This window comes from Mytilus galloprovincialis, chromosome 1, assembly GCF_965363235.1.
Source record: "Mytilus galloprovincialis chromosome 1, xbMytGall1.hap1.1, whole genome shotgun sequence".
Lineage (NCBI taxonomy): Eukaryota > Metazoa > Mollusca > Bivalvia > Mytilida > Mytilidae > Mytilus > Mytilus galloprovincialis.
In genome coordinates this window covers 45846342-45862374 of record NC_134838.1, presented here as the reverse complement: position 1 = coordinate 45862374, position 16033 = coordinate 45846342, and the positions used below count along the sequence as shown (strand labels likewise).

General features: G+C 30.7%; 1 protein-coding gene across 1 annotated transcript; it reads right to left on the bottom strand.

Annotated features, from left to right (window-relative positions):
* Positions 1-211: 211 nt before the first annotated feature.
* Positions 212-9773, bottom strand: LOC143075849 (store-operated calcium entry regulator STIMATE-like). Its single transcript, XM_076251430.1, has 7 exons — positions 9273-9773; positions 8459-8507; positions 7250-7348; positions 6301-6422; positions 4437-4549; positions 3546-3629; positions 212-2888 (listed from the first exon to the last, which is right to left on the bottom strand). Exons 1-7 carry the CDS (start codon positions 9445-9447, stop codon positions 2661-2663), a joined length of 870 nt encoding a protein of 289 aa, XP_076107545.1. The 5' UTR covers positions 9448-9773; the 3' UTR covers positions 212-2660.
* Between the last annotated feature and the right edge of the window lie 6260 nt (positions 9774-16033).

Here is a 16033-nt window from a genome sequence, read left to right as displayed (position 1 = left end):
GTTAGTTGAAGCACAAAGTTGACAACATTCAAATTATTTACTAATCAACAAATCACCATCTTCTTTAAATAATTCAAATTACTTCCTACTGCAAAACTATATTTCAATGAATATCATACAAGTAATACCATTTAATAAATTTAAATCTCTATAAATATTTTTTTCCTTTTCAAAAATAATCATTAGTCATGAAGAATTCTGAAACTGTTTATGCTCTACAAAATCTCTTTATTAGATTAGAAAATGCAATTAACAGATTAACTAATCTCTTTCATTACAATTGAGCCCTTGCGTTCAATTATAGTTTAGAATTTACACTATGTCTCAAACACACAAAAACAACTTAAGCGAGTCAGTAAAAGATCTATGACAAAAAGCTCATAAAAATACATGACTGTGTTCATAAATAATAAGTGTTAACAATAAGCATCATTTAGACTTGAGGATACAAGAGTTTACAACTTATAATATCTAGCCTGTTGAACTTTGGTAAAATGCACATGTATCTCTTAAAATGTATAGCAGTTTTGTAAACCTGTTACATGTATGTATAATTTCTTAGATACTGACTAAACCAATAACCTGAAAATAATGACTAGAGCATGAAAATATGGTTGAGGTGTTTGACTTGAGTTGGCTGTTACAACAAATTCACAAACTAGCAACTCGTGAGCTGTCAGGTACAGTAACTTGTGAAAAGATATAATCCTGAACTAATTGAACAGATTACATAATAATGAAAAAGGGGTCAAGGTGTCAGATGGTCATATACTAACTATTTCTATTCTCAATTTTATATACTGCATATAAATATCCCCATGTTAGAAATTACTGACCTTTGATCCCATGGGAAATAAGAAAGGAACTTCAATATAATAATATACCTAACCTTTGTGGAGTACAAATGATACCAAGGATGTCAAAGACGGGACGGCAAGGTCTAAACATTAACAACATCAATATAAATTTTGTAAAATGTAGGTGAAGTTGGGATAAAAATATACATACATAGTTTGTTTATGTGACAACCTATCTAGCCAAAATAGATCTAAAATATTAACAATGATGGTCCAACTCCTCAAATTTTCTAAAAAAAAAAATGCCAAACACTAAACCCCTTAAGGACTATGTATAATTTACCATAGGCTTTCAACTCAGTCTAAGATAAAACATGACAATATCTAAAATATGCCCCAAATTGTAAACATTTTCTTTATGAATGTATTTGCAACTTCTTAGTTATGGCAATGGCAATGACATAATTTCAATAAAGTTACCCTTTTTAAAAACAATAATTTACAAACATCTATGGAAAAAATTTAATTTCAAACTTGTTACAGTAACTGATTTACATAAGTGAATGTACATAATGCAGGAAATGAACAAAAAATAAACTAATTGAAAATAATTAAAACATATCCAAAAAACACACGTCAAATTGGGACTGCAACTTATTTCAGATCAAGTCAATTGTAAATCTTTCCCTGAGCATATTAAATCTGATGGGACAAAATTTCACCACAGATTTGAATTAACAAATTAGCGGCAAGATGTTAATAATCGTTGTTTATTCAAAAATTCAGGCTCTTAAAATTTTACAAATATTCCTTGCTGTTTATAAATATAAATGATTGTTGTGTTATTTGAAATTACACATGACTATTTTAGAAGTTACCCTGGAAATAATGGAAACAACAATCATTCTCATGATAATTTACTCCTCTCACAAGAAAAATTCCTTTTTACAATAGAAAATTCATTAATTATAACTAAACCACAGAACCAAAGTCGATTCTCTAATGCCCAGTTTATACTATTCAAAGGTGGCCTTAAGAAAGCAGGCAAATATTTTATACTGCTACTAAGAAGCATCTGTTTTAGATAAACTATATTTCTATAATGGCATCTATTTGTTGTAATATAATACGTACTAACATATTGTTCCAAAAATATTTATGACAATAACTATGGCAATGATAGATGCACAATTTACTTAATTTTGTGATAGTTTCAGAATTTTACATTTATACATTGATGGTGATTAATACTGGATATTTAAACTGATAAATTACTTCAGCTGACGAAAAAATTGTAATGCTATCTTTACTTTCTTTCCCTTTTACAATCTTTTTCTTTAAAATTCCATTGGATTAATTCTTCTGTGGTACATTCACCTTTAACAACTATGATTTCAAAACCTTTGGTAATAATAGGAAAATATTTACACAAGTATTTTTAAATAAATTGAATAATTATTTTAAAAAGCACATCATAAAACAACAAACATCAATCAGCATGCAAAAGACAACAAGTGAAACACAAAAACAAATATTAAGTAGAACTTTCAGTGCAAGGCTATCAAACTATGTACACAAATAAAACATTCCTTCTTAAAACATTACAAGCAAATACCACTTTAATTTAAAAAGACAATAAAGCCCATCTTGATTTAAATCACAAATCATGTAAACTGTATCAAACAGTTCTCTCTTTCATTTCCAGTACTAAGATTCTCCAACAATTATTGCACAAAAAAATCACTCAACTGGACAATTGACTGGATTTAGCACCCAAAACTAAAATTCAATATCAAAAACAAAACAGTATCACATGGCAAGCATCTTGTCTGAGTTATCTCCCTCTATCAACTTCCTCTTACATCAAGACAGCAGATGGTCAGTTGAAGAAGACCTATGTCTTATGTCTATTTCTTCATCTGTGGAGGCTAGCAAATCTGATTCTTCTGACCTTTCTATCTTATTATAAGAGTGAGCTTTTTCTTGTCGTCGATGATAAGTAACTGAAGAATCATTTTCTGTGACATAAATGGTTTTTGTCCCTTTTATTTTTCGCTTCAAGAAATTATCTACTACCCAAAATATAAAAGCCTGCAATATAAAAAGATAAGATATATTACTGGCATGTTTTAAAAGGTTGAATAAAACTAAATACTTGCACTCAAAGAAAACAGTGTCTTCAAATGAAAACAAAATAATTCCTCTAGTTAAATAAATCAACTTTTTAACACAGATATAGGAAGATGGGGTGTGAGTGCCAATGAGACAACTCTCCATCCAAATAACAATTTAAAAAAAGTAAACCATTATAGGTCAATGTACGGCCTTCAACACGGAGCCTTGGTTCACACCGAACAACAAGCTATAAAGGGCCCCAAAACTACTAGTGTAAAAGCATTCAAACGGGAAAACCAACATGTAGGTGTTTAAATGTAACTTCATTTGTATCTTGCATTTAGGGTAAAAGATAATCGCTATTGATTGTTGTTGGTTATATCATGGCACGTTTTTATCGGTGAATGACAACTTAGCAGTGATAAACTGATAATCCTTGTTAATTAGATCAGATTCAAACACACGTTCCCACAAGCAGGGATCAAATTCATAACCTCAAAGTAGACAGGCTATTGATCAATGAAAATAAACGCTATAGACCACTAGGCCACCAAGGTCATAAGATCATACCTTTGAGATATTTATACCTCAATTACTTTTAGTGTAATGTACTAACATATATTGTATACTTACATTAACTACTAAAGGTATAATAAACATAACTAGGACTAATTCTACATGAGGATCTTTGACAGGTGACATTATGAATTTTCTAACCTAAAATAGACAACAAATTTATTCTATGTTAGTTTATGGATTATATCCTTGAAACAATTTTATATTGCATTGACTCACAGTAACGTCTTTATGTTTAACAAATAATCATAATAAAATAAATATTTAGTATTTGATATTTCTTTTGTATAACTCAATGAACATGTTAGCAAAAGACAAATTATGTTGTTCTAGCTTAAATCAATCCAAATTATCTTTGAAAAGCTTATGTTTATTTTTCTTTAAATCTCAGCTACTTTGAACAAGTTTTGTCTCGTTACAACAATTGCCAGAATAAACTCACTAGTACATTATTAAAATATACATATTATTTATTCTTTGATTGTATTGTCTTATATCACAGATTAAGGGACACTTTGTATCAGATCTATAGGAAAGGGGCATGTCAATTCAATCACTTCTGTCAGGACAAGAAAATATATTAACAACTCCCTTCAATGTCAATAAAAAACAAAATATCTTATGTTCTATAGATATTATATAGAGTCTGTCAGATACCTACTTTCCTGTTTTCTGAATATGTTAAAAGAACTTAAAATTTTCGTTTAGATAGTACAGTTGTTGTCTAAATGACATATACCCAATACTGCATCTGATTAATATATTCACATTTACAAAGTAAACAACTAGTCCGCAACTTTTGAGTATCAAAAAAAAAATGATATTTGAAGTATATTTCAAGCATTCTCAAGATAATAACATACTTTAAAATTGAACAACCATTCCACAGTAATTATCAAACTTATATAGCACCAATTAAAAGATAAAAGAGAGATAATCCATACTTACATCCTTCCAGAAGTGAAATGAAATCAGCAGTGTCATTAATATCTTTTCTACTATCATAACCAGAATATAGAGTCCACACTGACCAATAAATGCATTGCATTTTGGAGGACTTCCTGTAAGTAAATACTTGGAATAAAACATAATATTTTGAATATTAACCAATATATATGTAATGCATTATGGAGATATTGATTGATTGATTAATTATTGGTAAATATCACATTAGTTGGAAATGAATTTATTACTCACTGTGTGATTTACAACAAGATTGATTGTTCATTGATTAATTATTGGTAAATATCACATTAGTCGGAAATGCATTTATTACTGTGTGACTCAGAACAAGAAAACATTGAACATTTACAAAATCTAAATTTAGACTGTGTGATGAGTAAATCTGGTTCTGTTTTGTTTTTCAGGTCGAAAGACCTATTGTTTTTCTTCTGATTATTTTTTTTTCCCTTCCGCCTAATTTTGTTCTTGCGATAAATATTTGTTTTGCAATAATATTGTGTCCACTACTCCTTCACAACCGTAAAAGATTAGGACAAATTTATTTTATAACATTGCTGGTTATATCCTTCGCATGATTTGTCCCATTTTGACCGAAGCAACATGAACGCTCCATATGAGAGTTATTTCCCCTTATGCATTTGATATAAGTGATATGCATTTCTATCTTGTAAACCATAAGTGATAGAGACCTAGGATCTTTTGATTTGAGGTCCTTGGTCCAAAAAAATGAAATTAGGTCAAGGTCAAGGTCATATTCCAATTTTTGAATTGGGCTTATTTTCACTTATTACCAAAAACCGTATAAGATATCAACAAATTATTTTTACTAAATTGTTAGTTGCAACATGTCGTAACACGTAAATTTTAATTGCAAGAGTACCTTGAACGTAAAAGGGAGTTTTCTCCCCTATTGTATTTAAAAATATGCGTATTGTGATATTACTCATTAATCAATTATAATTAAGACCTATGGTCTTTTGATTTAAGGTCCTTGGTTAATGACCTTGAAATTGATCTCAAGGTCATAGCTTAATTTGACGTTCTAGATTTTGACCTTTGCTTTTACCTCATAGGTATACATGATAAAGCCATGAGACTTTTTGCAAAAATTATCAAACCATTTAACCTTGAAAAAAACAACTGGAAGTGACCTTGTGTAAACTGGAAGTAGCTATTTTTTATACTTTATTTACATAAAAGTATATACCGGTAGAACCAGATATTTTTTTAATCAGTGTCAAGTTAATATTCAAATATTATCGGAAGTAACAAATTATCTCCATTATTTAAATAATATTGTATAGAAACCATATATTTTGGGAATCAGCCTACAACAAGCTATCATTTAAAGATTGAAATGACATTTTAAACTTAATTTGACAACTTTTGAATTAAAATACATTGTTTTGGGTGGAAAGACCTTCAATTGTTCTCTGAACAATTGGTTTTTAATTTAGTTATAGTATGCTTTTGAGCAACACAATATGTGCCACACCCTTCAAGAGCACCTGAGATCACCCCCAGTTTTTGGTGGGGTTTTTGTGTTGCTCAGTCTTTAGTTTTCTATGTTGTTTCTTGTGTACTATTATTTGTCTGTTTGTCTTTTTCATTTACAGCCATGGTGTTGTCAGTTTATTTTCAATTTATGAGTTTGACTGTTCCTCTAGTATCTTTCAACCCTCTTTTAGGCAATCATACTACCGGTACATCTTTTTTTTTTTTATATTTGCAGGTATATATTCTAACCGTAACATTTAAAGTATTTATTCTGAGGTTGAAACAAGTTTTTTAAGGTGCTATATCGTTGCAATTTTTCCACAGAGCAAATATAGTTAAATTTGATCCTTACCATACTCTCCAAACTTTAGGGATTCACATTTATATCTGTCAACAATGAATTGTGTGATTTTGAGACCAATATATATGACAACCAATCCAATAGTAGAATCCAACAGGAAACTGACAACATACCTGAAAGTAAAATTATCATTATAACAAAAGAAGTTTGTACCATACAATCATCTCAAACCCAGGCTAATTAACCCAAATTAATTACTCCAGTTCACACTTGATTAGAAATTAACCTGGTTTGGAAATTTTCCCTCTCAACAAAAATAGAAAAGTTAGCGCAAAATTGTAACCAGCATCTGTCCAATGTACATACATGTATTTACATTAATTTTTTTCAATGCAGATGCATTATTTTAAAGTCTGAAATATTTAACCCCACTCCTGGCCGCTTTAGGAGAGTACAATCATCACCAAGCACTTTCCGTGTTTTCAATTAATGTCACTTAATTTATCAATTTTTCGCCCAATATCGGAAATGATATAGGTTTCATTGTTTGTCATGAGGTAGGTTTTTCAACATAGATTACACTTATATCCCTCTTGCTGCTGCTAATTTAATATGGGTTATATATTGTATAATAAGTGACCCAGTTTATACGGTAACTACACGTCTGTCAAAATATGACATCATTTGATTTATGACATCACTCCATAGTAACCTCTGATAGAAAACTTATTTTAGCAAACGTCATATGTCACACTAGCAATAACCTCACATTAACTTCACTTTAAGTTCACATTAACTTGACCTCCTATGAGGGGTAATTTTAATTCCGGTTCAACTCGGGTTAAGGCATTCACACTACCTAAATTTAACCGGGATTAACTAATTTGGCATAGTGTGAACTTGATATAAGAATCATTTTTACAGCAACAATTATTAAGCGACAAAAACCATTTATATCAAAAATTTTGAACTTGATCCCCATTTCTGTTATGAAACTTACCAAGTACAAGGATCACCACCTTTGGAGATATCTGCTAGAAAAACATTAGCAAAGTGGATCAAAAATGCTCCAAAAGCTTGCTTGGATGTATCAAAAAACCTAAAATAAAAAAACAGAAAAAACTCCTCTAAATCATCAAAACATACATACATATTTTATTATACTTCAAGTTAAAATGCCAGCTTTTGATTGGAAACTTCAAATATCTGCTACAAAAACATTAGCAAAGTCGACCAAAAATGATCCAAAACCTGGCTTGGATGTATCAAAAAACTTAAAATAAAAAAAACAGAAATGTTTTACTCCTCTAAACATACATATATATTTTATCATTCTTCAAGTATCTGCTAGAAAAACATTAGCAAAGTCGATCAAAAATGCTGCAAAAGCTTGCTTGGATGTATTAAAAAACCTAAAATAAAAAAAAACAGAAATGCTTTACTCCTGTAAATCATCAAAACATACATATATATTTTATCACACTTCAAGTTAAAATGCCAGCTTTTGATTGGCTATTACAAGGAAGACATTTTACTATATCCCATAGGTCAGCCAGAGATATTTTTTTTGAATGTCACCCTCTAACTTGTACAGACCAATCAAAAATTGATAATTTAAAAGACAATGAATAAAATTTACAACCCTAATTTTAAAAGTTTAAAGACAATGTTCTAGTTCTACATTATGACATTTTGGCCTGGAATTTTTTTCATAGACTTGAAAAAAAAATATATATATCTTGCTTCACCATGTTCACATTAGTTGTTTTTGTAATAATTGTAGCATTGTTATGTACATGACTTCATTGTTCAGTACTTTCAATTTAAAGTTTACACGTCAATAATAATAGAATTTCAGTTTAATAAATTGAATAACACATAACTGGAGGGTGAAAGAGCAGTTTGGTACCCCTTGAATCAATTCCGGATTTTTTTTATCAGAGACTTGATGATCATGATGATGTAATCTTTCACAAAACTTTATAAAACTTAAATGAGAAATGTTGGTACAAGAGTGCTTACAATATCTACATGTACTTCTGCATTTCTTAGGGCCATACATGTAACTAAAAAACATACTAAACAGCCCTTATTTGCAACCTCGACTAAGATACATGTATTGCTGATGTAAAAGACATTAAAATGATGACTTAGTTTAATTAATACATGTATCTGTAATATCTTTATTGATAATATTTTACATATTTACCAAATTCTCCATGGCCTCCTTTCATATCTTGGTTCACAATACCTCTTTGCTGTAACAAAATCAACTAACATATAGAAAATGCTTATATTTCTTAATTTTAATATTATGAATAGTGTCTGAAACCTCTAAAAATTTCTTTGAGAACAGAACTGTATTGTACATGTACATGTACTGATAACTTTTGTTTTAATCCAGTTGTCATTATCTTTCTTCTTTCTCGTTCTTTCAATATTTTCAAGCTTCTTGTAATCTTTTCAAACCAGATTTTTATCAATTTAATGTGTAGTTTTTTTGTGTACATCTTTTTTTATTGCATATATTGTGTATAATGAAAAATTCATTGAGTTTCACGGAAAATGTTCGCAAGTTAATGATTTTTTTTCCAGACTTTTCTATTTTTCCCCATTTGCTCAAAAATCTACTTCCTTCTTCTAGTCTCATTGTTATGAGACTTTTAGTAGTCTAGTAATAGATCATGCATATAGGAACTCAAGGAACACAATAACAATTTCATTTTTAATAATTCTTTGTCTTTGATATAAATAAACGTTACCTGATGATTGTGTTTCTTTCTTCACATTGAATATGACATCATAAATTAAATAACGTCAAAACTAAAATCCCTAACAACAGAACCAAAATCGGAAAAGTATCTGTATTTCCGTTTCTTTTTTAACAGATTTTGAAGTTAAAATATGTCTGAATTCAAAAAAAATAATTAATGCAGACTTCGTCCGCTTTCACAGTTAATGCCTGTCTCATATATATTAGCTCTGATAGTTTGTCTTAATGTTTTACTAAATCAGATATGTACCTATTAATGATGAAAAGGCAAGAAAGGCTAACAGTCCTTGCACCAGTAGTCCTAGTGGACCCATTAGATCTCCTGTGGAGCAATGATAGTGGAACCCATTGCCAGGATTCACTGGTTCTTCTCCAGACAGAACAGTGTGGTTTGGGTTGATGCTCATATTGGTATTATTTATCATTAATAACAAGATGAAAGAGTCTTCCAATGACAATTGTTTATGCTGTTAAGCTTTTAGTTTTCTTTGTAAAGATTAACTCTGTAAAGTATATGAAACCCAATATTTTTGGGTATCTGGGCCTCAGTCTGGCTGCAAAGAATGCGGTGAAATATCTTTCCAATCAGTCAAATGGAATTTTCATTATTGAGGGAGATTATGGATACTCCTATAAAATATGAATATAGCAGGTCATGCTATAGAATGATCATTATTCCATGGTGATTTGTTTCTTTGGTATTTTCTGTATTTCTGTCATCTGTCATTTTTCTGGAAGTTGACATGAAAAGTAATAAACACGGAACAAACCGGTGAGACAACGTAACATTTCCGTACATATACATGTACACAAAAACGAACACAAAAAAAGTTCCGTGAAATCTCAAAGGAGAAGGTTCACAAAGGGTTAAAATTGATCCTAAATTTTTGACGTTTTTAAAATGGGGCCAATAAATTACAAATTTTGCATAAAAATACTTGTGATAATACTATCAATACAAAAATATATTTCATTGGCACCTTCCTTTAAAATCATATGAAGCTATGACCCCTGAAGTATACATTATTTGTATTTTACGTCAATTTTGGTCAATTTTTCCACAATTTTAATTGTTTTTGGAATAATTAACCTTGGTCTCCATCCACGATCCGAAAAGTCTTTATATTGATGAATTCTATATTAAAATTGAAATCTTTTGGCTACACTCTTGAAAACATTTTGGATCGTAGGTCGCGGCCAATGTTTTCCTAGAGCTTTTAGGTCTGAAAATTGCACAAAATCACCATATTTTAACAAAATGTCCAAAATGGGCCTACTTTGGAGAATATTATATACTTTTTTTTTTTAAAAGAACTGATTTATTTGGCATTAAGTCTTTTGAAATAGACCCATTTACGAATCAAATCGTGACCTTTTTTGGTGTTTAATGATAAAGTTGATATTTAAGGCCATATTGTGCCATTAGTGAACCTTGTCCTTTCTTTTAAAAATCAACTGTTAAGTCAAATTTCCTCTCAAAAAAGAAAATCAACCGTTAAGTCAAATTTCCTTTACAATTTATTATATAACAGTAGCATAATAATAACTACTGTTGCAAGATGAAAACATGAACTTTTACAGAATGTTCGAAGATTTCAAGGCCATGATATATGTCCATATTCATTGATAATTAAAAAAAAGAAGTTTATATATGTTTATATGAATAAATATATATATCTAGTATATGATAAGAACAACTTTTGTAACATTTTTGTAAAAACCTGGCCTAGTATAACATTTAAACGTGGAGAAACATTATGTTATATCATAATTACTCTTTTACATGTTTTATATGATTATAGACTAATCATGATGTAAGTTTGTACATGTATTTGTATACATGTAGTCTAATAACTCTTGAACGAATGGTGCATGCATGTCACTTGTTTTAACCCGTCATATAGTTGTTGAGGGCCCTCATGGGGTTTTTGATTATGTGATTACTTGGCCGTTTTTTTAATGATTATTTGATTATTAAGCCAAATATTTCATGATTATTTGATTACCTAGGACTGTATTTTTAGTTTATGATTATTTGATTACTAAAGATAAGCAAATATTTAATGATTATGTGATTATATTGGCAAAAAAATGGTGATTATGTGATTACTAGGACCCCCCCCCCCCCCATGAGGGGCCTCGTTGTTTGTAAATGCAACATGTTTTTTAATGCCAGTTGTTGTTTCTGTGACGAGACTTTAATAAACCACGGAATCTGCATTGCAGAAAGAGTTTCGGATCCTCGAAATCACTATAGAGACATGAATATAATATATATACGTATCTGTAACGACGAGGTAAACTATTCTAATTTCAAACATATTATGAAAAAAAAAATTAACTGTCACTAAGGGTTGTATCATTACTTACATCAGTTAGAATAACTTGAATTTGATAGACTTTTTTCTTTTTGTTGCTATTGTTTTGTGCATATTTCAGGCATTGGTTATTTCGTTTGAATTGTTTTACATTTGTACTGCACATGCGATGTAGCTCTTGTTCAGTGTTGAAATGTGTTCCTACCTTTTTCGAATATCATATTTTTTTCCATATTTCCATTCAGGCAAACTACGACATTGAAATAGGTATAAACTTACGACAAACATAGTTCCAGTTAAAGGTAAGCTTCACAATAAAAAATTAAACATTGAAGTTTGCGATGGCAAAACTGAAATCATGGCAACTTCATAAAAGTTGTGAATTCATTTTACAATACAATCAAACACTATATTCTCAAAATACTGTTACATTGACTTTGCTTAGCTCAAGTTCTGTAGTATAAAGTCATTCGACGTTTAATACAATCGTGCCAAACTAAGCCTGCATATAGCATCAAAGTATTTGCTAGTATTGAGTGTATTGTTGAAATTGCTGATTTATTCGTTAATGGGATTTTATTCGTGTATGCAATTCAAATATTTCCTTTCCGACGTATTGCAATTAAAGAAGATTTGTATCAGTGAAGAAAGATTAGCATGCACTTAGTACACAGTTAGTTCCCATAGGAATTCCTATAACATTAATATATAAAATCTTGCCAAAACAAACCAACTAATTTTCTGAAATATTGAAGTATCACGGTCTTCGCATGCCCAGTAACAAAGATTTCCATATGTTTTTAAGTAAGCCCGTTTCTTTTTTGCACTTGAAGAGATGAGTTCAAGTACTGATATATTTAAACTACATCCAAACATGCAGTTTAACCAAATTTATTTTCAACAGAAGAGTAGCTCCAAATATACAAATCCTTGGAAAATCCCATGTGACGGAATTGCTCCCCTTAGTATAAATGTGGTGGATATTTAGTCAGTCGTAAGCGGTTGAGCTTTTTAGAAAGTGTCTCTTTAGCTCAATCGGTTAACGCGCTGCCTTGTAACCCAGAGGTCCCGGGTTCGAGCCCCGGAGGAGACACATATGATTTTGTATGAAGAATCATGCTCTCCGGTTACACAATAATGAAAAAGATTATATAGTTGATATCAACGGTTTGCTAAGGAAATACAACATAACGGTAACAGTGACCCAACCATAGTCTCGACCATTGACTGATTATTTTACAGATAGAGCGAAGATCAACTATTGTGGAATTTTCAAATTATATATTCACGAATCATTTACGCATTAGATTTAAACATATTCATTTACAGTGGATTGGGAAACAAACTATTATTTAACAACTATTATTTTACAACTATTATTTTACAACTATTATTTTACAACTATTATTCCTATTCCACTTTTAGTACTATTTGTGCATTATTAAAAGTTGGTTTACATATTTTCCAAGTATAATTTTGGCAAATGGTCCCAATTTGCTGAGAAATAGTGTTTATATATCTTATTATACGGCACGATGTTCGCTCATAGTTGATCAGTTGGTCACTGGGGTATAGTTGTCAATTAACCCACCGAATATTTTTCATAATAAGCATTTGAAAGAAACAAAGTTACATTCTATTTAAAAAAAAAAAACATAACGATATTTGTAGTGTGTAAGTATAAGAGCACAGAGTCTCTGATAAAAGATTATCTCACTTTTTTTATTTTTTTTTTCAGAAATCGAATTCCGCGGTTAATTTGCATGCGTCTGTTTGCAAAAAATACGATCACGATTCACCCAGACCGTGATTTCGTTCGAATGACATAAGTAATAATTTATGAATCATCCTCAGAAAACGGAAGAAAGTAAATGTTTACCAATGATTATGGAATTGACGTTATTGTTCTGAATCAAACGGATGCGTGTTTGTCTCTGTCTAGCATCCTACTTGCAGATACTTCAGTATCCAGACATCTTTTTATTGAAGATGCACGAACCAAAAGCATGGTTTCTTTAATTCAGTGCATCAAACATGAATTCTTTGTAATCTATATTATACGAGAATTGGAAGTGTCAAAATTACATAAGCAGCTCAGATTAGGAGTATTTACAGCCATATTTACAGAAGAAATAGATGAATTTATATTGATTTCTATATTATGCGGTCTTAAAACCAGCAGCCATCGTTAAATGGCACCGTGACAGAGACAGATTGAGAAGCTATCAAATAATTAAAAGTTGAAAAAAATACCAACACCGACGAAAACGAAAATAACTACCGAAAAGAAAAGCACCAGTCTACAAGAAACTATAGAAAAACTGAAGATATTAAAGAGAAGAACACGGACAGGAACTGGAAATGATCTTAAGTGCTCCAAAGTTGATGCAAACATTACTAAAAATATTTTCTTCAAAAATTTCAGTTTCTCTTGACGATTTTAAATACTTATACTGATAGTCTGGTACGTAATAGAAATGTATATTTCAAGTTCAGTATACATACCATAGCTATCACATCAGTGTAAAAGTAGTCTAGAAGCGATCAAACGATTATCTTTCTTTAAGTTACTAAATTATGTTCAACCATTTTTACATCGCGAAAACTGCCTTGAGGTCATTCCGATGTATTGCTATCGCCTAGATTTCAATAATGTAAATTAGTTTTGGGTTTGAAACCGATCTATAAACATGATAGATACGCGCACATAAACGAGTGCACGCAGCGACCAAACATTAAAAAAAGAGCGAGTGAGAGATTTAAATTTAATTAGATTGATATAATAGTTATTACGGTGAAGTTGAATTTCCTGTCATTTATTCATCATCCACGCACGAACTTGTCACAATGTGAAAAAAAACTAGATAAGAACAAAATAACAGTGGCCGGAAGACAGAGTATAGCTAATCTGTCTCACGTATAATACTCGTTTATTATAAATGTTCAAACACAAATAGTCTTGCCTTTCAATCTAACTCAAAATATATACGTCGACACGAGTTATGTGAGTTAGTAAATAACGATATAGTTCTTAATTTTAGTTGGACTGCAGACTGTTTATCGATATGTCGATAACTGCATTTCAATGTAATCACAAAGCAAAGCCAAATACTTGTACCCCAAATAAGAATTACCACAAATAATAAGACTTTGGAGCTTTTCAATTTTATTTCCTAGAGTTTATTTTGCTAGAATCATGATCTGTTTTGGATAAAATAATTTATTTTAAAATCTTTTTGAAAAATATCTTCAGCAAGATACCATAGCCACATGAAGGAAAAGATATTAATGGACCACACTTAGTTGTTAACTTCTGCATGCGTCATGAGGTTTCTTGGGGAGAGTTGTCTCATTGGCAATCATACAAATTCTTCTCGTTTTTATGTTTTCTTTATAATGAAATAAACTTATATAGTCAAACATGAATAAAAAAAGAAAGAAGGTAGGACTAACTTTCTATTATTTATTCACTGCCGTCAGATCCTTTGACCAAGTTAAACACTTCAATTTTAGCGGACTCAGAAGTTCTCATCCCCCTTTTTCCTCCAAACATCAACATATTAAACTTAGAATGAGGTTTCATTTCGCAATCTTTTTAATTTCCGATCCCATACTCCTCCCTCCCCCCCCCCCTCCTCTCCCAACGAAATTTTATGTATTTTATCATATTTTGTTTGTTATAAAGTATTGAACTGAGTGGCATTATTTACATTATCATTAATTTCTTTGCCCCTCTATTCTTATCAAGTGCATCAGTATAAATAATAGATAATAGTATAGATCCAGTATTATCCAGATTCTTACTGTTATGTAACTATAGTTTTTAGTGATATCCTGAATCCGGGATTCGGTTAGCGGATATATATTTTTGTAATTATTGTATTTTTTCTGTATAAGGACATTGATAGTAAACTACTCATTGCTATTAAACATACAACTCTGGGTTCTAACGCTAATAATTTGATACAAATAAACATGAAATACAATGTACGAAACACAACTAAAAATGGCACTGATGGATTGCAAAATGCCCCCCAAAATTATCGTCTGACCGAGTCCCTGTGGATCAAACATGGCCGAATTTCTACTCGTGACTTGATCTTAATCAGGTTTTTTTTTAAAATTCCAATTTGTACGAGGATCATTATGGATCCTACTGTATTATTGTTCTGTAAAATGTTTACCTCTGTATTTGAATGAAGAAAAGACTCTCCAAAAGAAGTATTTGTTCCATCAGATCTGAGAAAACTACAACATTTTGTACTCAGTAACCGACATACCACGATATTTGATCAGCTGATGTAATATTTTAAATTAAATAATTTGTGACTCAGTTTATAACAGAGAAACATACGGCCGTCTTAAATCATGCTTTCAAACGACTTAGCAGTAGCTTGATTAATATCCCTTAATTGATTATACAAAAGAAACTGGAAATTTCTGAAATTGATTGATTGATGCCCGGGGGGCCCAGGATTGCTACACTTGACGCCGTTTCAGTGGCAAATATTTCATGCATGTCTCAGTTCAAAACGACTTGGAATTTAACATAAAGTTAACTTGATAATATTGTCACTGCCATTTCATGTAATCATTAACCATTCCTCGAGCACATGCTAAAATGTAATTTCGTGTATTAACTCGCCAAGTTATCCATGTTATCATAAAATTGCCCTTGGGCACTTTATAAAAA